This window comes from Hibiscus syriacus, unplaced genomic scaffold, assembly GCF_006381635.1.
Source record: "Hibiscus syriacus cultivar Baekdansim isolate YM2019G1 unplaced genomic scaffold, ASM638163v2 tig00111088_pilon, whole genome shotgun sequence".
Classification (NCBI taxonomy): domain Eukaryota; kingdom Viridiplantae; phylum Streptophyta; class Magnoliopsida; order Malvales; family Malvaceae; genus Hibiscus; species Hibiscus syriacus.
The window spans coordinates 442552-466877 of NW_024062978.1; the positions used below are offsets into that span (position 1 = coordinate 442552).

The following is a 24326-nucleotide window of genomic DNA, read 5'->3' on the forward strand; positions in this document are numbered from 1 at the left end:
TGTTGCTCATTTTCTATACAAATTCAAAATTTGTATTTAGAATAAAGAAATTTAAGGTACACTAAGATCATAAATCGTAAAAATGATATTATACAATATAAAATAATATTAACATAACAACAATCGTAAAATTAACATATATTTATAAAAATAATACTAACATAATAATCAATAGTAAAATACCTCAAATAAAATTTCTTCAAACTTAATTCACCTTCGTTCCGCAAAAAAAATTAACAAACTATTAGACTAATATCAGACAAAAAAACATAAATTTAAACCAATTTACCATGTAATACATACTCAAATTAGAATAACGAAAGAAAAAACACACCAAATTTTCTGAAATGCTCCCTCCGTTAATCTTCTTTGCAATTGTTTCTGCTCCCTCTCTATTAATTTTCTGAATTGCAATTGCCCCGATTTCATTCTTACATATATATAGTTGAGAGAATTTTTTTAGCCGTTCAACTTGTTATTACAGGGTTTGGGTTAGGATATGATAGGGGTATGAGTTAAACTTTTATCATTCAAATGTCAGCTACCTATTGTACCTACGTGAGTGGCATGCCATGCAACTTTGCCAGCCACGAGAGGGGACCCCGAGGAGCCGCATGCGGCCACATGCAACCCAGCTCTCCTTGGGAGACGCATGGGTTAAACTTTTATCATTCGAATGCCAGCTACCTACTGTACCTACGTGAGTGGCATGCCATGCGACTTTGCCGGCCATGCGAGGGGACCCTGATGAAACGCATGCGGCCACTTGCAACCCAGGCTAGGAGAGTGGCCCCTTGGGAGATGCATGGCAGGCCATGCGACTCCCCCCTCCGAGCACAATGCTTCTTCGAGGTGTTGGGACGTCGGGATTGCAACACGACTTCGGGTACACTGTAACATTCACCTTATTTTGCGAAATAATGTTGACACAGCATTATTCGATAATTTTTTTCCACCGTATTATTGGAAAAAATCACCCGTTTTGGGCCTTTGGCTGCATAAATATATTTTATACTACTTTTCTTTCTCGAGGAAAGATATGACCTACGAACACTAACCGTTACTCTTGCCTCAACTTGCTAGATTTTTTGGCCCTACGATGAAAAGATAAATAATAATAAGGGTAAAATATATAAACAATCTCCTAACTTTTTTAGGGCTTTTGTGTTTTGGTCACCCAACTTTTAAAACTTGTAATATAGTCATCAAACTTTTGGTTCGTTTTCATTTTGATCCCTACCGTTGCCTGCAATTAGTTTTTACTGGCATGTCACTTAACCCCGTTAACTCCCCCTCCTCCTCTTCTCCCTTCTTCTTCTTCTCATTCTTCTTCTTGGTTGCCTTTTCTTGAAAATCATTTCACAGCACCATGCATTTCAGTTTCATTGCTCGAACCTTCCTCTGCACCGCCATCATTCTTCTTCTCTAATGGCCGCTGATGAACATACCCCACCACTTCCCTCCCCATCGCATCCTTAAACAGTTTATCTACGTAAACTGGCACCGTCGTTCTTTTCTCGTAGTAGCGTTGGCACCCGAAATGAAGAGCACAATGTCTCTTCTTACTCTTAAGTTGAAGGCATTGCCCTAACAGCAGTGAGGCCTAGTAGTTTTGAAAGCACCTTTTTGAACCATAGCATTTTCTATAGGCATCGACTTTTCCATCTGATGCACACCCAACATTCCAAGTTCTTGAACTAGAGCCTTTTCCATAGACATCCGACTTTTCTATCTGATGCACGCTCAAATTCTTAAAAACTTTTTCAATTTTAAAAATTTCAAAGTTTTTAACCGCATTTACTTTTTATTTTTTGGATTTATAATCTATACGGTATAGATTCTCTCTCGACTCCAGCTTTCTCCATTGCGTTTCCCCCTCCCTTAGTTATTTTTGGTTAGGAGATTTTCTGTTTCTCTGTTATTTTCCATTCTCTTTTAGTTTAGTTTTTTATGTTTGATCTACTCTTTTTTAGTTCATTTCATCTTCTTCATCTTAAGCTCAAAACTTTTGATGAAGAATTCACTTGATTCCCGTGTTGCTATGCTTATTTTGAGTCTTTGACCTTCTGGGATATTGTCTCTCTAACCATTTTGATCTCGAAATTTCCATGTTGAAGAAATGAAACTCTACCAAAATAAAACCATGGTTTTGGGGTTGAACATGGACGTTTCTCCGTTCAAATTTCTCTTGGAAACAGTGCCGTATGATCCACTCAAAGTGATGGTTTTAAGGATTATCTTTGAGCTGGATTTAAGATGAAAAATGAATCTCATAATACCATGTGTTTTGAAACATAGTTGAACACTAAACATGAAAGATATTTGGATGAGCATTTGCTTCTTTACACTTACTCTGTTTTTTTTTTCTTTCTTTCTCTATTGAGTTCGAAGAAGAAGAAGAAGAATAACGAGAGTTAAGTGTCACGTCAACAAAAACCAACACGTCAACAAAAACCAACATAGATAGCAGTAGGGACCAAAATGAAATCGAACTAAAAGTTCGTTGATTATATTGTAATTTTAAAAGTTAGGTGATCAAAATGCAAGAATCTTAAAAATTTGGGGATTGTTTATACAATTTATCCTAATAATAATTAACTATAAGAGGTAATTTAATATTTAATATAAAAAATTAGGGACGAATTGGAGTGTTTCAAGTTTTTTTCCTTATTTTCTAAAGTTTTTTTATTAGTTTGAGTAAATATAATCACTATATGTTTAAATATAACTCTTAACCATTTCACATTGAAACTGAAATTTCAAAGAATATCAATAATTTACTACTAAAATAGCTCGATTGATATTATTTTCAAAAATTAAATGAATGAAATTGTCAACTTTACCAACTTTATTTATGTGAGTTTTTATATTTAAAATTACATTTAAATAGGAATATTAATACTATGTATGTATGAAATTGAATGAAATATTATTATTTTTGGTTTGATAATGGCGTAAGGAATTGAAATGTTTTATGGATTTTTTTCTTTATTTTAAAGGTTTTTTAATTAATTTAGGGTAATTGCATAACACTGAATATATTATTTATTTAAAGTTAATTTTTAATTATTTAATACTAAATTCCCGTATTCCTAACATTTTTAGTGTTCGAACCCAGGACCTCAAAGAATATCAACAATTCATTTATTACTAAAGTCGTTCAATTCATGTTATTTTCTATTTTTTTTTATTAATTTGGAGTATGTACAAGGCAATATATACTCTAAGAAAACTCGCCATTTTGACATTGAATGCTCACACATTTGATATTTATGGTGCTCGAACTTGAATCCTTAAATAATACTAACAATTCTTTTACCACGAAAATCACTTGGTTCGTACCACTCGGCACCATCCGTGGGAATATTAATACTATGTGTATATGAAATTGAATGAAATATTTTATCTTTAGTTTGATAAGGGCGTAAGGAATTATTTTTAACCCTCAAATCAAATCAACATCAAGTTGTTTTATAACCATTAAAAGAAGATGAAATTAAGTCTCTTTAGATCATTTTTAATATTATCATAATAAAGAATAAAATACATCTTGTATTTTTTCTTTAATCAAAATTTGATCTCGCTAGATTTTTAATTTTTTAATAAGATAACATGTAACGTATATTAAATAAAAAAATATAAAAATAAAATTAATTTTTATTTTAAAAATTAATACAAATTTATTTTCTTATTCTTGTATATCTTATCTAAAATCTAAAACTTGGTAGGAAAACAAATTAAGCCACCCCAATTTTATATTTTCCAACAGAAATGGATCATGAAATTTCAGCCCAATACTATTAGTGGCTTCAGTCCTCACACTGGAAAGCATCTCTCAAAAAGATCTTGTAAAATCCCACGTGCCATAACAACAGCCTCAGCATCTGATCGAAGAGAATCATAATGGGAATCCACATCCAATGCAACAGCCAATAGATTGGTGCTGACATGTACATTTCCTGATCCACATCAATCTTCTCATCTCCAATTCTCCAGTATAATCTCCAAATCCAGACTAGACTTGCCACCACAACAGAAACAAACCCCAAGTCTAAGCTAATGGCAACCTCTGGTATCCAAAAATCTGCTTTCGCCGGCCAAACAGCTTTGAAGCTGTCCAATGAGCTCCTCCGCAAGGTCGGTGCCGTCGGTGGTGGTCGTGTTACCATGCGCAGAACCGTCAAAAGCGCCCCCACCAGCATCTGGTATGTTGCATGCAATATATATCTAATTTACGAGCAAAAGATATGAGACCGGATTTATGTATGTTTGTGATTACTTGAAATAAGGTATGGCCCTGACCGCCCAAAGTACTTGGGTCCATTCTCCGACCAAATCCCATCATACCTGACCGGTGAATTCCCCGGCGACTACGGGTGGGACACTGCTGGGTTATCAGCTGACCCCGAGACATTTGCTAAGAACCGTGAGCTTGAGGTGATCCACTGCAGGTGGGCTATGCTCGGTGCCCTCGGCTGTGTTTTCCCCGAGGTTCTTTCGAAGAATGGTGTGAAGTTCGGGGAGGCAGTTTGGTTCAAGGCTGGTTCACAAATCTTCTCCGAGGGTGGCCTCGACTACCTGGGCAACCCGAATCTTATCCATGCTCAGAGCATCCTTGCCATCTGGGCTTGCCAAGTTGTGCTCATGGGGTTTGTTGAAGGATACAGGGTTGGTGGTGGACCACTGGGTGAAGGACTCGACCCGATTTACCCCGGTGGTGCTTTTGACCCACTTGGATTGGCTGATGACCCTGATGCCTTCGCCGAATTGAAGGTTAAGGAGATCAAGAATGGCCGGCTTGCGATGTTCTCCATGTTCGGATTCTTTGTCCAGGCTATTGTCACCGGAAAGGGTCCCATCGAGAACCTTTTCGACCACGTTGCTGATCCGGTGACCAACAATGCATGGGCTTATGCCACTAACTTTGTCCCCGGAAAATGAACAACTTAGATATAGATTCATAGATGTGTCTTTGAAAGCTGTAATATTAATCGCGTTTCACTATGTATGTGGTATCTGTTGTAGCAAAACTCCATTACTGATGTAATTTCACTGCTTATCTTTAGAGCTTTTGTACCATTAAAATGGCTGATGCGTTCCAACCGCATCGCATTGGATTCGAGCTTTGAAAAATATTATATAACAACCATAGATTCAACATACAAACGTATAATTAACCCTTTTGATAATGAATAAACCTAATTTGAAAAATAACAAAGTAGCAATAGTAAATTTTTTAATATTATTTTCATGACAAGTTGTCCATAATATCGTGAATAAAGCAACACTGTGTGAAGTGTGAAGTTCCACCATTTGTCAAAGTTTGCCTACTTTTATCACTCATCTCTTTCATCCTCTTTCGAATATTATTATCCTGCTCCATCAACCACCTAATTCTTCTCTCTATCTTATCAGCTTTCACAATTTCAGCTTCATCGCCATAGTTCTTATAATCCATTTTAAGATCTATCGCTGTTCCCAACGAGAATGCATTCATATGTTGCTCTGCATAAAGCGGCCATACCATCATCGGCACTCCGAACCATATACTCTCTAATATTGAATTCCAACCACAATGCGATATGAATCCTCCGGTTGCCGGGTGGCTCAAGATGGCCACTTGTGGTGCCCAACCGATGACCTTACCAATCTCAGCCGTCCGATCTAAGAACCCTTCCGGCAACAACTCTGTCATGCTCTCATAATCGGTCGGGCTTCCCTCTATGCCCTTTACTTGCTCCCCAGATCGCCGTAGGGACCACAAGAATGAATGTCCACCCTGCTCTAGCGCATTGGCGATCTCTGTCACCTGCTCCACACTGAAGCTTCCCATGCTCCCGAAACAGAGGAACACTACCGATGAACTAGGTTGTTCGTCGAGCCATTGCATGATTGTATCATGATTCTGATGAGTCTCACTTGAACCTGTGAGATCCAATATGGGTCAAACTGGGTAAATGGTTGGATTTCGAAGCTTATGATTAGAAAGGGAGTCAATCGCATGTGATTCGAGCTCTGAAAATGTATTTATCATTATGCCCTTCACCTCTCGTAGTCGTCTTGCCAAATCAAGGAAGAAGGTAACAGTTTCAGATCTGCCCCTAATGAATGGAAATAATTTAGTGGGAACCGGGTTGACATATGATGGAACGGTGAACTCAGTTTCCGATTCTTTTAATTCGAGGAGGTCCAAGTTTTGCTCATCGTGTAGAGCTTGGGCGTAGAATTTGAAGCCAAGAAAAGCAGCACCCGAGGTGTAAAATACGTAGCTAGGAACGCCGAACTCATTAGCCAACTCTACGAAAGGAGTTAAAAACATGTCGAGAACGAACCCGGTGAGTCGAGGTGTGTCGGGAACTGAGTTGCAGATCTCAACTAAGTTGGTGACAGCATCTTTCACGAGTGGTCCCTGGATTTCAACTAAACTACTCATAAACTTGAAAAAATCAATGTCTGGGTCAGGTTGAGGGAGGTTGATGAATTTGATGGGGCTGATGGTGGAGGGTGTTCTATCGGCGGAGAGAGAGTCGACATAGGCGCAGACTTTTGCGTCGTAGGGTGGCTTGATGGTGATGATTGTGATGGAGAGGTTGGAATTGAGATGCACTAAAAGCTTAGCCAATTGAACTGTGGGTACCAAATGGCCCATTCCAGGCAATGGGATGAACACTAGCTCTGCTTTCTTCGTCATCGGAACAGAACAGAATAGCTCTATGCCGTACACTGCAGCAGCGAACTATGAGATCGACGGAAGCGTTTGGAGTGTTGGTTTGGAATTTGACTGATCCTTTCGGGGTTATTAAATTTAAAGCTGATAGACAATTAGTGAGGTGAGAGAGGTATATGATGTCATTTTTCGAAAATATTTGGTTTTAGTCGTTTATATTTTCAATTTATTTTATTTCAGTCATTTAATTGTTAATCCCCGTTATTTTATTGATATGATATGTTCTTAAAAATAATTAAATATTATCTTGATATCTGGATATTAAATAAGATATTAATTTAATTTTAAATTTTACTTACAATATTAATTTAATTTTTAAATTTTATATGAAACATCAATTTGATTCTTAAATCTAATTAAAATTTACTTCGTTGGTTGTCCCACATTACCGCCGTCGGTATCGGTTTCCATCACCGATGATTCGACGTCGAAATTTCTAATCCAGACCTTTTTGGCATTTAGGTCGAAAATGCAATGCCTATTTTTAAAAAATAAAGGATAAAAAATTAATCAAACTAGTTTCTTTAATCATCGCGTTAACTTTAATTTATTTTGTAATCTGTATTAGGTGAGAAATAAAGGTTAGATTAGGTGAACACCTTGCATGTCGCACAAAGCAGAGACCAATTTCCAGCTAGCAAAGAAGGATTATTTGTCTCAATCTTCAATAATTGCTCCTAGCAGAATATATAGGAAAAATGTGTTATATAGAGAGAAACCACCTCAATTACATTTCAAGAAACAAAATATATAGGACCCGCAACAATTACATTTCAAGAGGACAATGAAACAAAAGTTTAATATAAAAAAATATTTAAATTATGTCCAATTTCTCATTTAAATGTCTAGATATTTTTCGATCAATAATCCCATATAAACATTTAACGACGACCTACGTCGTGTTTATGAAATTTTAAAACTTGTATTTAAAATAAAATATATATAATTATAATTTTATTTTCTAATAAAAATCCAATTTAATAGTAATGGAATAATTAAGCTGATTTGCTAAGCACATCACATTCTTTAATAGTCTAAATTTTAGATTGATTATGAGGAGCGACCTAGGTACCTAGGAGCTTGTGGTCACAGTCTCCCAAAACAAAATTAATAATAAAATAATGTAGAAATATTTATTTATTTATATTTTGATTTATTTTGATTTTTATCCTCTCTTATTTTATATTATTAATTATATTTTTTCTTTTAATTAAAATTTTGGTTTAATCTTTCATTATAAAATAGTATTTGTTCATAATCTTTCTTAGTTATTAACAACATACATATATTTACAGGTGCAATTATTTGGACCAACGGCCTTTAAGAATAACAACATTCACTTTAACCAATGAAATCACTTGAATTATGAGACGAAGAACTAGGAGCCTAATTAAGCCACTTAGAGTATTTTTTACAGCCTTAATTGAAACTACTAAAAATACAAAACACATTTTGGACATTTATGTAATGTAATTCTAAAATGTAATTTTAATAGTAAAATTAGATATTTTAATTGAAATTAATAGTAAAATGTAATTTTAATTACAATTGGAGGGTCAAATGAGATATTTTCCATTGATTTAGTATATCACATCACCTATTTAATGACAGTGGTATTGTGCTCATTTTATAACAAAATCTAAAATCTATTTTAGAAATTTTAAAAGGTTAATATCTAAAAAGACAATTTTAATATAATTTAGTGCTCATTTGTAAATTCAATCCTATAAAATTAGTGGCTATGTAAATGCATGGCATTCACTGCAGAAATTTTCACATTATTTGGGGTAGTTCTTAATCCTTTATAGTACAAGATTTATATAACCCATATTAACATCAATCACTAACAAATTTCTAAGTGATACTACCAACTTCTTAACTAATTATTGTTATTTCTAATTACATTCTAACAAACATGTTAATAAAAAATAATTTGATTTTTTAAATTTTTATTTTTGATCTTTTATTTTTTTCGGTAAAACAAACATTAGATTCTTGTTCGGAAAGTCAAAAGGGGGTGAGGAGTGGTGGCTAGTAACATTAACTTTGATTGAATTCAAAGATCAATTTGATATTTTTAATCTTTTATTTCTAACTTTGATTGATTTGAGTTGATTCTATTCAGTTTTAAAATTATTACAGAATTTTAACAAGTCGAATAACTTGATAAATTCACGAATAATTTGTTGTTAATTGTCTTATTTTTTGCATCTATTATATATATATTAAACTTTTTTTCTTCAATAATAGTTGTAATATGTTAGTTTAGTATATTTGTCGATTCATATTTTGAGTTTAGACTTTAGCTCGATATATTTTTGGATTGATGTTTTGAGTTTAGATTTTTGAATTTATTCAAACACTATTTTAATTGTGTTTTTTTGTTTAATTTGTTCATTTAAATTTATATCAAGCTCTACATAATAGTACTAGATTTTACATATATTTAAATAAAAATTAAGATAAAAATTCTAGCGGCTTAACGAGCGACTAGTCGAATTGAACAATGAATTTTTTTAATAGCATAAATCGAGCAACGAGTCGATTGGAACAACGAATTCTTTTAATGAACATAAATTACGCATTATTCAACTCGTCATCGACTCACTTGATACACAACCCTAATCGTGGCATTTTTCTAGAGAAAATATCAAAGATTTTTATGAGAAAAATATTATGTATTATATTTTAATTGATTTTTTGTTATTATATTAAATTCTATCAATAAACATATCAAACATGTAATTAACTCTTATGATTATGAATTTTCAAATTGTTAAAAAACAATAGTAATTTTTAAATATTATTTTGGGTAAACTACAAAAATGACCACCCAACCATGGACTTGGTTTCGACATGACCACCATTTTCAAATTTTGCGTCAATATGACCATTGAACTATTTAAATAGTTTCAATATAGCCACCTGCAGTTAATATTTAATGGAAGTGTTTACGTGCTAGTTAACAAATTTGGTATAATTAAGGTTTGGGTCCTTGTAAAGTTACGTATTTGTGGTACTGGAACCCTCCTTTGATTTCTTCCATTTTGGTCACTACTTGTATATGATTTGTTTCTTTGGATTTTCATTTGTTGCAATTTGATACACATTCTGTTTTTAATTTGTCTACTACCTTAATTTGAGCATTAACTTTAAAATATTTTATTCTAGTCTTGTATTAAATTTATAGATTAAATCCCCTAGATTTTAGAATTAATCGTTGAGCCAATTATCACACTTGTTATCAAGATAATACATATGTTATATAACATGTTCAAGTTTAGGTTGAAAAACAAAACTAAAATAACTTAATTGTATTTGAACCCAAAATCAATTGGTAACCAAGCAAAGCCTTAATCAATAGGCTAAATCTAATATTTAGGAATCAGTTAAAATATTTTTATATATTATATATTATAGTTAATGATAGAAATAAAAATAGACAAATGATGACTTAAATCTAGGCCAATTGAGAAAATGATAACACTTAAATTGCTAAAAAAAATTAATATACTATTTATAATTAATGTAAAATTTTAATTTTTTAAATTAAATTTATTTATTAATGATTATATATAAAATTAAATTAAAATTTTGTTTAGCATACTCAAATTCACGAGCACAATTTAAAATCAAAAGATAAATTTATAATTTGAATTTAATTTTTTTATATGATTATAATTTGAATCTTAATTTTTTCTTCTTCTGATTATAATTTGAATATTAAATTATTTTTTTAATGATTTCATATATATAATCATTAAAAATAAATATGAAAACAATAAATTTAGTTTAAAAATTTAAATCTTAAAGAAATTATAAATAAACTATTAGATTTATTTTAGTGATTTAAGTGTTGTCATATTCTCAATTGTCTTTGATGTAAGTTCTCACTTATCCGTATTTATTTAATTTTATCATTAACTATAATATATAGATATATTAAAACTTGCTTGGTTACTAATTCGTTTTGGTTCAAATCCAATTAAATTATTTTAATTTTTCTACCTAAACTTGAACAAGTTATATAACATATGTATTATATCAATAACAAGCGTGAGAATTAGCTCAGTGGTTAAGCATGTGCATGTTACCCTTGGGACCCAAGTTGGATTTCCTTTGGTGTCAAAACTCATCTTCATTTATTTTCACTACAATTCAAAAGGTGACATGTATAACCTTTTGATTGGCTCAACGATTAATTGTAAAATCTAGAGAATTTAATCTATATATTTAATATGTGACTAGATTAAAAAGATTTTAAAGTTAAAGCTCAGATTAAGGCATTAGACAAATTAAAAAAAACTCAAGATCAGATTGCATTAAATAAAAATCCAATGAAACAAATCATATACAGGTAACGATCAAAATAGAAGAAGAAGAAAAAGGTTCCAATGCCGCAAATATGTAACTTTACAATGACTCACCCTAATTATATCAATTTTGTTTAACTGTCATGTAAAGACTTCAATTAAATATTAACGACAGATTACTATATTGAAACTATTTAAATAGTTTAATAGTCATATTGATGTAAATTTAAAAATAATGGTCATTTCAAGACCAAACCCATAATTGGGTGGTTATTTATGTAGTTTACCCTATTTTTTTCATGACAAATTATCAATAACATCATCTATAAAACGACGTAACGTGGACTGTGAAGTTCCACCGTCTAACAATGCTTTGCTACTCCTATCACCTATATTCTTCATCTTCTTTCGAACATCACTATCACGATCCATCAACCACCTGATTCCTCTCTCTATCTCATCAGCCTTCACAATTTCGACTTCATCGCCGTAATTCTTATAATCCATTTTAAGATCAATGGCTATTCCCAACTCCTTCACCAATAAGAAGGCATTCATATGTTGTTCCCCAAAATGCGGCCATGCTGCCATCGGCACTCTAAACCATATGCTCTCCAACGTTGAATTCCAACCACAATGTGATACGAACCCTCCGGTTGCCGGATGACTCAAGACAGCCGCTTGTGGTACCCAGCCGGTGACCTTTCCGACCTTAGCCGTCCGATCTAAGAACCCTTCCGGCAATGCATCGGCCATGTTCCCATAATCAGTCGGTTTTCCCCTGATGCCATTTACTTTCTCTCCAGGTCGCCGAAGGGACCACAGAAACCGGTACCCACTTTGCTCTAGTGCATTGGCGATCTCTGTCACCTGTTCCACACTGAAGCTTCCCATGCTCCCGAAGCAGAGGAACACTACCGATGAAGGAGGTTGTTCGTCCATCCATTGCATGATTGTATCATGATTATGATGAGTCTCACTTGAACTTGAGAAATCCAATATGGGTCCCACCGGATAAATGGCTGGATTTCGAAGCTTATGATTAGAAAGAGAGTCAATCGCGTGTGATTCAAGCTCCGAAAATGTATTTACCATTATACCCTTCACCTCTCGTAGCCGTCGTCCCATATCAAGGAAGAAGGTAACAACTTCAGAACTGGTCCTATTGAATGGAATTAATCTAGTGGAAACCGGGTTGACATATGATGGAATGGTGAACTCAGTTTCCGAGTCTTTTAACTCTAGGAGCTTCACGCTTTGCTCATCGTGTAGAACTTGAACGTAGAATTCAAAGCCAAGAAAAGCGGCACCCGAGGTGTAAAATACATAGCTAGGAACGCCGAATTCGTTAGCCAAGTCTACGAAACCGGTTAAAAGCATGTCGAGAACGAACCCGGCGAGTCGAGGTGAGTCGGGAACTGAGTTGGAGAGCTCAACTATGTTGGTGACTGTCTCTTTCACAAATGATCGCTGGGTGTGAACTAAACCACTAATAAACTTCAAAACATCTACGTCTGGATCAGGATGAGGGAGGTTGATGAATTTGATGCGGTTGATGGTGGTGGAGGTTCTATCGGCGGAGAGAGAGTCGACGTAGGCGCAGATTTTTGCGTCGTACGGTGGCTTGACGGTGAGGATTGTGATGGAGAGACTGGAATTGAGATGAACCAAAAGCTTAGCCAATTGAACCGTGGGTACCAAATGGCCCATTCCAGGCGCAGGGATGAACACTAGCTCTGCCCTCTTCGTCATCGGAAAGGAACAGAGAAGTTATATGCAGAACACTGCAACGGCGAACGATGAAGATAGATCGACGGCTGTGTTGGTTTGGGATTTGGCTGATGTTGTTAAATTTAAAGCATTGGAGAGAAGTATGAAGTCATAGATTTGATTGGGTTATGGGCCGACTGTGTTATTTTGATAATCGGATATATACGGTTAATTTTGTTACGTTCTTAAGGCCGTTTTTGTAGTGGATTTTAATTTTTACTACGTTTTAATTTATATTTCAAGGTTTTTTTTAATACTTGATCGAGCATAAAACAATTATTACTTTTTTTTGTTAAACAAAAACAATGAAATTATTTCCTAATAAAATTTGATTCACCTAGCGGTAGTTCGATGGATTGGAAAACCTTATCCTTTTATTGTACTTTGTGGCTGAGAAACAGTAAAAGCTTTTGAAGGTACAGTTGTGGGTTTATTATTCAAATTTCCAACTTGTATGTATTTATATTCGTAAATATGAAGAGTTGTATAATATATATACATATATCTGCAACCAAAGAGGGGGAAAAAGATACAAATAGCCGCAAGCTCGGTTCAATTCGATTTTAAAATTTAATTTTTATATTTATTTTTTTAAATAAATAAAATTTAAATGATAAAATATAATTTATCAATATATTTAATTTACATTTTTTAACTTGATTCTATTTAATTTTAAGATTGGAAAGGTGGTTTGGGATTTGCTGATAGGTTGCTAAATTTAAAGCGGGGAGTCGATCAATGGAGGGAAGTATGATGTCATTGCTTTGCTTGTCACGTGCCTACATATGAGAATTTTTGTAATGTCATTTTCGTTGCCCTTTATTGTAGAAACAAGATAAGCTCTCTTTTTTTAGTAATAGAAACAATATAAGCTGCGGCGTTATTATTTTAAAATACCCAAAAAAATTCATTTATTGACCTATACTTCCCAAACAAGCATTTCTTAAATTGTCCACGTAGGTAGTTTGAGGGGTATTTTTTTTTAATTAGGGTTGTTTGAGAGGTATTGTTCCATTAAATGAATTTTGGGTTATTAAAATATAACACCATAAGTTGAAAAATAATAACAACGTAGCTCCTCATATTAACGCACAGTTTGGTTTGGTGTGGCTTTCTAAACGTACTTTTAGCTAAAATGTTTATTTTGAACATAAAATCAATGTCAAATAAATAAAAAAATAAAAGAAAATTAAGGTGAAAATAGTGGTTTCGAACCAACCGTAAAAGCTATATTTTCTAGTTTTTCCTTTTTTCAACTTTATGTTTAGAAGTAAATTATAATTTTACTATTTTACCAATGCACGGACTCCACTCAATTATGTATTTATATTTTATTTTAATAATTTAATATTGACATCCTTAAAAGACAACTATTACTTAATAATTTATTTTAATTACTTAAAAGTAAATGAAAATTCATGGTTTACATATTAAAATATTAATAGTAGGTTATTATAAAATACATTTTTATTATAACTATATTTTTAGTTTTTAGTTTTTATATTTTTATTATAGTTTAAACAGATATATCTTATATATCATTGTACTAATAAGTGTAAATATAATTTAAATTTTATATTTTAATTTACAACATAATGTATATAATGGACATTTCATTTTTTAAAACTCAATTTTTAACAACAATCTCAAACACTTAAATTTTAAACCGTACTTTTAAAAGTCACTTTTTAAAAGTATTGTCAAATTGATCTTAAGTAACATATATTTCCATGTTCAAGAAAGTGGAATTTCTGGTATGATTATGGGTTTATCATCGGAATTTTCAAACAACTTTTTTAAAAGTATATACATATGGAAAATGAAGAAAATATGTGGTCATGTCGGCAACTAAAGATTGTTTCTCATAGACTCACGGGGTACAAATTGCAAAGGCATGTGCGAGTTTTATTGTGCTCTTAGATTCATGAAATGGTTGAGATTCCTACTCCGTTGATATTCCTATTAAGGTGTTATAATTAAATTCCATATTAAATGCGGTAGTTAAAATTAGTTGACCCTTATTCCCATATGTAATGAGATAAGGAGAGATAGTATAGTAGGCTGCCCCTAACGCCAAGTTGAGAGCAACTTCCGTAGGAGACCTCCAAATTATGAAATGTCCTCCCTGAGACTCGATCCCACGACCCCAAGGTTAAATGCGATAGTTAGGCAGGATTTAAATGGCGGGAGTGGGGATCAATTGGCTTTAAAGACAGGAACGGTAGGAAAACTAGCCAAGTATTCATAGACTGGATCTGGATGTTAGGAATAAGATTAGTAGTGTTGATTTATTTTAGGTTGTTAGGAATAAGTGTTTGTGTGGCAGGATGTTTATAAAGCAAAGCAATGAAAACATTAATTATGCGTTGAAACTTTGATTTAAAATTAAAACACTTGGTAAGCGGGTTGATATTGTTTAAGCACGATCTAGAGTTTTTTGTGTAAGTAGAAAATTTCTGAGTCAGATATGTGACACGAGTCGGTCCGAATTAAATAAGACGAAACCTTAAAACCGAAAGGGAAAAAAGAAAAATTAAAGCAAAACAAATACTTTTATTAAAATGAAAATTACTTAGATTAATGTAAACCTCGTTAGAAACATTCCTAAACTTAAACGAAAAAAAAAATATTTACGACGAGGAGAAAAAATCAAAGTGATAATATTCATGACCTCATTCTTCACAACTATTAACATTAGTAATCTCATAGTTCTTCAATTGATGTAGATGAATGTTTGATCTCTACTCAACATGTCATTCATTTTTTGGTTTTTTATTCTTATGCTTCTCACTCTCTTATGTTGGTTGTGTACCATATCTAATTTTATCTGATAATCATGTTGAAATTAGGTCGAAAGGAGGATACTACGACTTAAAATCAACGTGATATGAATTATAATTATAAATAATATATGTGTGCGATTGTAATTAGAATTAATTAATAAATTCTTACAATTAATAAAAGTAACATATATAATGAGAATTTTACTAAGATAAATCAAGATTAATTTGGAATCTCATAAATCTAAAATTAAACTTTTTTCAATATGGCTAGTATCTATTTACTCTTTTTTAGGAAAGATGTATATTGTACTTAAATATGATTGAAATGGTTAATTGAATTTAATATGATTGATATTGTTGTCAATATAAAATATATGATGAAGTGAGGTCCAATATCTTAAAGAGTAGTTTGAACTCTTTTTTTTTCTTTTACAGTTTGTGTAATTTTTTATAGATAAAATATTTTTTTTATTTTCTTTAGATGGTGACGACATCGATTTTGATACTGATTATTGGTCGTCGGTTGTTTTTTCTTTGTTTCTTTTTTATTTTTTTAATGAGAATAATTCGGTCTTTTGACCGTTGTTTTCGTTTATCTTTTTCCTCTGGGTTGGATTTGACATCGTCGTGACTGATTAAGATGGCGCTTATTTGTTATCATATTGATCTTCCCTGCTTTGGACTCTCATATTGATTTGGATACATATTTTGCATTATTGTATAGTTTTTTCACGTTGCTCTACTTTGATTTGTGATTTTTTAGTGGTCTTTCGGTAGTTTAATCCCTTTTATGATTCGTTTGCCAATGCAGTCAGATTTATTCGTATCTTTATTTTATTAAAAGCTTTTGGTTATATTTTTAACATTTTTCCTTTTTTGGTACTTGTATGATCTAGGTGTCAAGTTACGGCTGTGCTTGTAAATCTTCATTATAATTATGGAAGTTGTAATAAAACTAACAACTTTCTATTAAAAAGTTTGAATATTCTAAACATTGTATAGAAATGGATTAAATAACATAAATAATATTTAAAACAATTACACCAAACCTTCTTATATTATGTTTTTCAATTTAAATTAATCATCAAAATTTTGAATATATCAATTTTATCTTCAAATTATAGTCTTATTTGTTTTTTTATTTTCATTAAAATTGTTGCTAAATATAAACTAATTGAAAATGTTTCTAAAAGCGCGAAGATAAGAACTTTTGAAAGAAAGAAGACTTGTCCAGCTGATAAGTAGTGATCTTTACACATTGAGGAGAAAGCAAGCAAGAACAAAAAGTGAAAACAAAACCCTAAAAAATCCTCCCACAATCTTCCTCCATTTCCAAGCAAGCATATATTCCAACAAGCTAAAAAGAAGAAACAATAAGAATCAGATTACATTACAGCAATGATGGCCTTTGAATCTTGTTTAGTGTCTCTATGTTAATGATTCCCTTTTCTGCCCCACCTATATATATTTATATATAAACAGCCTGCTTCATTCCCTAAGCATCGCTTAGTTACATCCATGGAGTCAAGGAGGCACTGTTTAAAGTTTCTCTATGCATTCCTACGCATTTCAGCCACCATTCTCTTCACTCACCGTGGTATGTAAATTCCTTCTGCTTCTTTCATTTTGTTTCGTATTCAGTTGAGGTATGATTTGTTGTTTCGTTTTGTTTGTAAAGATGCCAGATTTATGGTTCATGCATGGAAGCACCATGGCTCAAGCCTCCATCAAAAGCTAAGAACAACCGATCGTGCTGCCTCGAATGGTGATCCGTATACCCTCGACTCACCTATTTTTCTACCTCCTTTGGACTCTTTATCGCCACTCTCCTCCATTTACCCCAAAATCACCTTCCAAACCTCCTCCGCCTCCAACAAGTTATGGCCTACCGACACCTCCACCGCCGAGTAACATCATCCACAGCCCGCCGCTAAATCCACCTGAAACAGCTCCTCCGAAACATGGGTTCAAATCACCTAGCATTTTCCCAAGTCCACCCAAACAAGTTCCTACGCCCCCTAAGCAGGTTCCTGGCCGACCCATTTCCGAACCTCGTCCTCCTCCACACAAAGGGTCACGGTCCGGTGCTTGGTGTGTGGCTAAGCAGACAGTGCCTGATTCGTTGATCCAAGCGGCCAAAGATTATGCATGTGGGTCTGGTGCAGATTGCAAGTCGATTCAACCCAACCAGGCCTGCTTCCAGCCCAACACAATGATGCCTCATGCATCATACGCTTTCAACAGTTACTGGCAAAACACAAAGGGGCGTGGTGGCACTTGTGAGTTCGGAGGAACTGCCATGCTTGTTACCGTTGATCCTAGTAAGTTCCATTCGATTTTTATTCTCAAAATCTAAAACTTCCCCATATGCAAATGAAAAGTCTCATTATATGAATTTCTCATTTTTTTAATGAAAATTGGCAGGTTTTGGTAAATGCAAGTTCAGCAACAATTGAACACACGAATGAGCCATTTGAGAGACCAATGATTTCAGAGTTTGAACCAGCACTGTGGCTAGATGCGACTTTTACTTGGATATAGCTACTTAATTCAGCTGTTGAGCTTGGTTCCTTTATTCTATTAACCTGATAGACTTCCATGAAAAGTGTATTTTATATACACGTATATATAATACATATACCCTATGTAGTTAATATGAAAGGTAACAATGCAACTAGTACAGCAGAATGCGAGTTCCCTTTGCAATTATAATTACCAAATTTTGGCATCTGGACAACATGTATTATAGAAAGAAGTATTAATCTAAGCATTAAATCTTAGATCCTAAACATTAAACTCGATTAATAATTGAGTGATAAATTTAATATTAATCGATAATATTAATGATTTAATTGTTACTTTTGAAACATCAATAAAAAATATTTAAACATTAATAATCATTTTCTATAGTTTAACATCAAATATATCAATTGTAAAAAGATTATAATAGAATGAGTAAATTAATCTATTTCAAAGGTTTAATTTAAACATATCGTGAAAATGACCTTTGTTCTCGAGTCCGTCACCTTCAGAAATTTTTGCCGCCATAAATCCTAAACCATGATCACCCCCTCTGAAATAATCATCCAGCTCAGTTGGTAGAGTACAAGGTTCTTAATCTTGAGGTCATAGGATTAAGTCTCATGGAGGGCATTTCATAATTTGAAGGTCTCCTACGGAAGTTGCTCACAACTTAGTGTTGGGCAGCCTACTATCTTACCTTCCTCTTACCCCGTTACATATGGGAACAAGGAATAAGGGACAACCATGATCACCCCCTCCGCCACTAAAATTAAAACCAATGCCATTCCTCACCGCGAACGAGCTCGGGTTCCTCCTGGAATCCGCCATCTCCACGCGGTCCATCCTTTTCGGCCGAGCCACTCACGCCCACGTCCTCAAAACTCTTCAAATCCCGCTCCCTTCTTTCCTTTCCAACCACCTTATCAACATGTACTCCAAACTCGATCTCCCTAACGCCGCCCACCTCGTCCTCTTACAAACCCCACCTCAGTCTCGTTCCGTCGTCACTTGGACCGCTCTCATTTCGGGTCATGTCCAAAACGGCCTTTTCACTCCCGCTCTCCTCCATTTTTCCCGCATGCGAAGTGAAGGAATATCTCCCAACGATTTCACCTTTCCTTGCGCTTTAAAGGCCTCCGCGTCGCTTCGGCTACCCGTTGTGGGGAAACAAATTCACGCGCTAGCTTTAAAGTCATCTCAGATTTTTTATTCCTTTGTTGGCTGTAGTTGTTTCGATATGTATATGAAAACGGGGCTTAGAGATGAAGCAACAAAAGTGTTCGACGAAATGCCTGAGAGAAGTATTGCTATGTGGAATGCAAATATTTCTAATGCAGTGCTTGATGGGAAGCCGAGAACAGCTGTGGATATCTTTATTCAGTTTAGAAGGATCGGCGGTGAACCTGATCCGATTACGTTCTGCCTTTTTCTTAATGCGTGTTCGGATGCTTCTTATTTGACGTTAGGGAGGCAGTTACATGGATATGTGATTCTAAGCGGTTTTGATAGGAATTTGTCCGTCTGCAATGGGCTTATTGATTTTTATGGCAAGTGTAAGGAGGTGGAAGACGCGAGGATGGTCTTTGATGATATGGAGAAAAGAAATGCTGTTTCCTGGTGCTCATTGATATCTGCTTATGCGCAAAACTATGAAGAAGAAACTGCTTGTGGAATGTTTTTGGAAGCAAGGAAAGAAGGGGTTGAGCCGACTGATTTTATGGTCTCGAGTGTTATCAGTGCTTGCGCTGGGATGGCAGGGCTTGAATTCGGTAGATCGATTCATGCGCTTGCTGTTAAGGCTTGTGTCGAAGGGAATGTTTTCGTCGGGAGTGCATTAGTCGATATGTATGGTAAATGTGGAAGCATCGAGGACTCGGAGAAAGCTTTTTATGAGATACCGGAGAGGAATTTAGTTAGTTGGAATGCAATGATAGGTAGTTATGCTCATCAAGGGCTTGCCAACATGGCTTTAGCATTGTTTCAAAACATGATATCTTGGGGTAAAGTTGTTCCCAATTACGTGACTTTGGTTTGTGTATTATCAGCTTGTAGTAGAGCAGGGGCGGTAAAAATGGGTATGGAGATTTTCAAATCAATGAAGGAAAAGTTTCGGATTCAACCAGGGGCAGAGCATTATGCTTGCATCGTGGATTTGCTTGGGAGAGCTGGGATGGTTGAGAATGCTTATGAGTTCATTAAGAAAATGCCTATTCGTCCAACAATTTCCGTCTGGGGTGCTCTTTTAAATGCCTGTAGGGTGTATAGAAAACCAAACTTGGGGAAGATAGCTGCTAAAAAACTATTCGAACTCGATCCAAAGGACTCCGGTAACCATGTGCTGCTATCTAATCTATTTGCATCAACCGGCAGGTGGGCGGAGGCTGATCTTGTGAGGAAGGAGATGAAAGATGTCGGGATCAACAAGGGTGCAGGTTGTAGTTGGATCACAGTGAAGAACAAAGTCCACACCTTCCGAGCAAAGGATACGTCACATGAAATGAATTCTAAGATTCAAGAGATGTTGGCTAAACTCGGGAATGACATGAAGGTGGCCGGCTACGTTCCGGACATCGATTTTGTGCTCGTCGACGTAGAAGAAGAAGAGAAAATGTCAGAGGTTGGGTACCATAGTGAGAAAATTGCTCTTGCCTTTGCTCTTATAGCTATACCTCCTGGAGTACCTATAAGAATCACAAAGAACCTTAGAATCTGTGGAGATTGTCATAGCGCCTTCAAGTTTATATCAGGCATTGTTGGGAGAGAAATTATTGTGAGAGATAATAACCGATTTCATCGATTTAAGGACGGGCAATGCTCGTGTCGAGATTATTGGTGAATAGTTTATACGCTGAACGGAACTTTTTATTGAAATATAATCAATAGTACACATGGCCAGTAAGTTATATTTATTCTATTATTTGAGTCAATGAATTTTTCGAAATTACAAAACATTTAGTAGAGTCAAATAAATATAATCTATACTTTCTCCTCATAATCAAAACAAAAACCTTGATCTCTGATCTTCATTCCAACTTTCTAAATTTTTTTAAATAATTACTTATTTCCTAACAATTTTAAAATTAAATAGTTTCATTCATAAGTTATAGTAAATGATAAAAGATTGATCGACTCCTAGAACGTGAATGCACAAATCGAAACGGTAAGTCGAAGTCAAACTAATCCCACCTTTATTAAAAACACTTTTACTGAAGACGAATTCCTTGACTGCTTTCTGCATTACACGTATAAAAATTAAACAGTTTTCTTTTTGCCTCTTTTGTTTTTTCAACTTTGCGATCAACGTACAAATTGGGAAAAATTATTAAAGATTTGAAAGAAATAAAAATAAAAATTGTGTTCCCTTCTTCCTCGAATGATTAAAAAAAATTAAATAAAGAATGGAGTACGATCTTAGTTTCTTCTAATTTGCGGTAAAATTACTAAATTGTTGATTTTTATTGTTTCCATTGTTGTTGATTTTACTAGTGGCGATTGTGGTGACATGCCATTACTGTTGGTGGTGGACGTGAGGTTCTCTCCATTATTATTAGTGATGTTGTTGGTGTGAGAGCTCCAGATAATAGAAGCGATCGCGGTGGTGGCAGCGTTAACGGTTTCGGCAAATGCATTTTGCTAGTCTTGTTGAAGTTGGTGATTCCATTGAGGTTGTTCGATGTCGTGAGACATTCGTAAACCAGAGAATTTGGAATGGTTGTAAAGTGCCTGGCCGAAAATCTGGGGCAGCAACGGCAATGGCGAGGCTTGGGGATTGGGGTGCGATTGTGGGTTAGGGGATGAGACCTGGAATTGACCTTCGGGCCTGGGGAACTATAAAGGGTTAGGGGTCTGGGCGAGGTCTAAGGTGACGGTGGGGAATTGTTGGGAATCACGGTCTTTCCCGCTTCGTGAAGTTAAGATAGACACTTAGATATTAATGATAGTAAAGAGAGCACAATAGTATAATTTTCCAATTTTGAGATTATTCCACTATACAAAAGAATAGTAGGATTACAAGGATGTGTTCACAAAATTTGACTCACACTTGGTAGCTCACTCAAGCTTGAGGATAAAAACTACCCAAGTTATCTCTATTCTCAAGCTTGGTAGCTCACACTTGGATTTATTGGATGGTTAGGAATGAAGTCTCTCACCTCTATTTATACTACTCCACCTCCACAATTAATGGTGGAGATTACTTACATCCAAGGGTGGAGATTAATTATCTAGAATTCTCCACACACTCTAAGAAGCTCTATATTCTTCCACTCCCTTACATATTCTTCCATACTCTTCCATAAGTTTCCACACATCTCCAGAATATTCCAGAGGATTCCACACTTTTCCACAAGCTTCTAGAGAGATCTACACTTCTCTAGAGTTCTTCGTAATGCTCTAGAAAATTCTACACTTCTCCAGAAAAGCTCTAGAATTTTCTAGAATCTCTCCAATTAAGGAGAGATCCAACAAATCCCCCCTTATCGACTTAATTGGGAGGTATTAGCAAGCCGACACCTTGATAGCAATCTTCGAACAACTTTGTCGGTATTACCTTGGTCATCATGTCTGACCAGTTCTCATATGTGTGAACCTTGTCAAGATGTATTTGTTTTTTTTTAGAACTTCTCGAATCCAATGATATCTAGTGTCTAGAAAATTCTAGAGCTTTCTGGAGAAGTGTAGAATTTTCTAGAGCATTCTGAAGAACTCTAGAGAAGTGTAGAACTCTCTAGAAGCTTATGGAAGAATGTGGAATCCTCTGAAATATTCTGGAGATGTGTGGAACCTTATGGAATAGTATGGAAGGGAGAGGAAGAGTGTAGAGCTTTTTAGAGTGCGTGGAGCATTCTAGATAATTAATCTCCACCGTTCATTGTGGAGGTGGAGTAATACAAATAGGGGTGAGAGAATTCATTCCTAACCATTCAAGAAATCCAAAAATACTAAGAGAGTTCACTTATTAGAGTGAGAAACTAGAGAGTTGGAAAACCTCTATGAGAGAGAAAAAAGATAACTTGGGAAGTCTTTATCCTGAGTGAGCACCAAGTGTGAGACAAATTTTGTGAGCGCATCCTTGTAATCCTACTATTCTTCTATATAGTGGAAAAATCTCCAAATTGGAGAATTATACTCTCGTGCTCTCTTTACTATCCTTAATCTCTAAGTGCTTATCTTAACTTCACAATGCGGGAAAGACCGTGATTCCCAACAGGAATGGGGGTGAAAGCTGATACAATGGCCATGCTAGAAGAGCATAGGAGGACAGTTCTTGTGAGGAAATTCGAGTTCATTAGTCCATCGACACTGGACATTAAACCCGAGAACAACATTCGTGCTGCTAATGATTTCGTCGATGCCATTGATGTCGGAGGCAAAGGGTTGTTGTGGTTGTCTTTGTAGGTTGTTATTAAAATTGTATGATCTTTTGCACATCTCTGTACCTGTAACTTTCATCATTAAGTTAATATTGTGGTTATTTACTAACTTTAAAATGATTTACAGATCCAAAATAATGAAGAAGAAAAAACATGTTTTCTAACTGGGCAACCGGCTGCCATGGTACACCGATGATATGCTCGAGGACATGTATTTCCTTTCGCTATTTTCTGTCCATACTTTCTCCATTGACATCCATCTGTGATCTTTTTAAGGATGAATAAAAATCAATCAATTTCACGTATTAAAAAGAGATTATGAATTACTCCATAAAAGTTATATAATTCGATTTAATGAAGAAAAAAAAATACCATGGGAACCTCTGGTCTTGCTCAAACAGAAACTTGTGCCTTCCTCATGATAGCGTCAATTTGATCACCATTTTTAGAGGAATTAAACCTGGGAGCCTTATTACCATTGGAACTATCTTCTCTTCCGGTTCCTCGACCGTCTTCGCTACTCCCACGCTTTTCTCCATCTGAAGTATTTGAAAGGGGCAACGGACCAGGCAATAAAAAGAAAGTTGAGATTTTGAAGAAGACCAAACTGTAGTAAATATATTAAGTGAGTGCCTTTTTTCAATATTTCTTCTTCTTTTTTCCTATATAAAGTAATACTTTTAGATTTATTTTAATACAAATCCTTACATTATATAAATAGTCAAAGTGTCAAACATTATGTATTTAGTAAACATAAAAAATCTATTAAAAATAAATATAATTTTTTAATAAATGTTAGATATATACCATTCATATTTTGTTAACACAACATACTATA

At 34.6% G+C, this 24326-nt stretch overlaps 4 protein-coding genes and 2 pseudogenes across 4 annotated transcripts; 3 read left to right on the forward strand and 3 right to left on the reverse strand.

Annotated features, from left to right (window-relative positions):
- The first annotated feature begins 3998 nt into the window (after positions 1–3998).
- On the forward strand, positions 3999–5065 carry LOC120152211 (chlorophyll a-b binding protein 151, chloroplastic). Its single transcript, XM_039164481.1, has 2 exons — positions 3999–4205; positions 4290–5065. The coding sequence occupies exons 1-2, from the start codon at positions 4060–4062 to the stop codon at positions 4939–4941; spliced, it is 798 nt and encodes a 265-aa protein (XP_039020412.1). The 5' UTR covers positions 3999–4059; the 3' UTR covers positions 4942–5065.
- A 183-nt stretch (positions 5066–5248) lies between these two features.
- On the reverse strand, positions 5249–6757 carry LOC120152343 (annotated as a pseudogene).
- A 4537-nt stretch (positions 6758–11294) lies between these two features.
- LOC120152210 (anthocyanidin 3-O-glucosyltransferase 6-like) lies at positions 11295–12883 on the reverse strand. The gene has a single exon (XM_039164480.1). It carries the CDS (start codon positions 12790–12792, stop codon positions 11338–11340), a length of 1455 nt encoding a protein of 484 aa, XP_039020411.1. The 5' UTR covers positions 12793–12883; the 3' UTR covers positions 11295–11337.
- Positions 12884–17066: 4183 nt separating this feature from the next.
- LOC120152213 lies at positions 17067–17854 on the forward strand. Its single transcript, XM_039164482.1, has 2 exons — positions 17067–17190; positions 17272–17854. The coding sequence occupies exons 1-2, from the start codon at positions 17112–17114 to the stop codon at positions 17502–17504; spliced, it is 312 nt and encodes a 103-aa protein (XP_039020413.1). The 5' UTR covers positions 17067–17111; the 3' UTR covers positions 17505–17854.
- Positions 17855–18894: 1040 nt separating this feature from the next.
- On the forward strand, positions 18895–20978 carry LOC120152209 (pentatricopeptide repeat-containing protein At4g14850-like). The gene has a single exon (XM_039164479.1). It carries the CDS (start codon positions 18895–18897, stop codon positions 20950–20952), a length of 2058 nt encoding a protein of 685 aa, XP_039020410.1. The 3' UTR covers positions 20953–20978.
- A 559-nt stretch (positions 20979–21537) lies between these two features.
- Positions 21538–24302, reverse strand: LOC120152344 (annotated as a pseudogene).
- Positions 24303–24326: the final 24 nt, after the last annotated feature.

Coding starts and splice junctions, on each gene's coding strand:
- LOC120152209 (XM_039164479.1), top strand. CDS start 18,895: ATGCCATTCCTCACCGCGAACGAGCTCGGGTTCCTCCTGGAATCCGCC.
- LOC120152211 (XM_039164481.1), top strand. CDS start 4,060: ATGGCAACCTCTGGTATCCAAAAATCTGCTTTCGCCGGCCAAACAGCT. Junction 4,206..4,289: donor AGCGCCCCCACCAGCATCTG/GTATGTTGCATG, acceptor ACTTGAAATAAG/GTATGGCCCTGACCGCCCAA.
- LOC120152210 (XM_039164480.1), bottom strand. CDS start 12,792: ATGACGAAGAGGGCAGAGCTAGTGTTCATCCCTGCGCCTGGAATGGGC.
- LOC120152213 (XM_039164482.1), top strand. CDS start 17,112: ATGGAGTCAAGGAGGCACTGTTTAAAGTTTCTCTATGCATTCCTACGC. Junction 17,191..17,271: donor CATTCTCTTCACTCACCGTG/GTATGTAAATTC, acceptor TTGTTTGTAAAG/ATGCCAGATTTATGGTTCAT.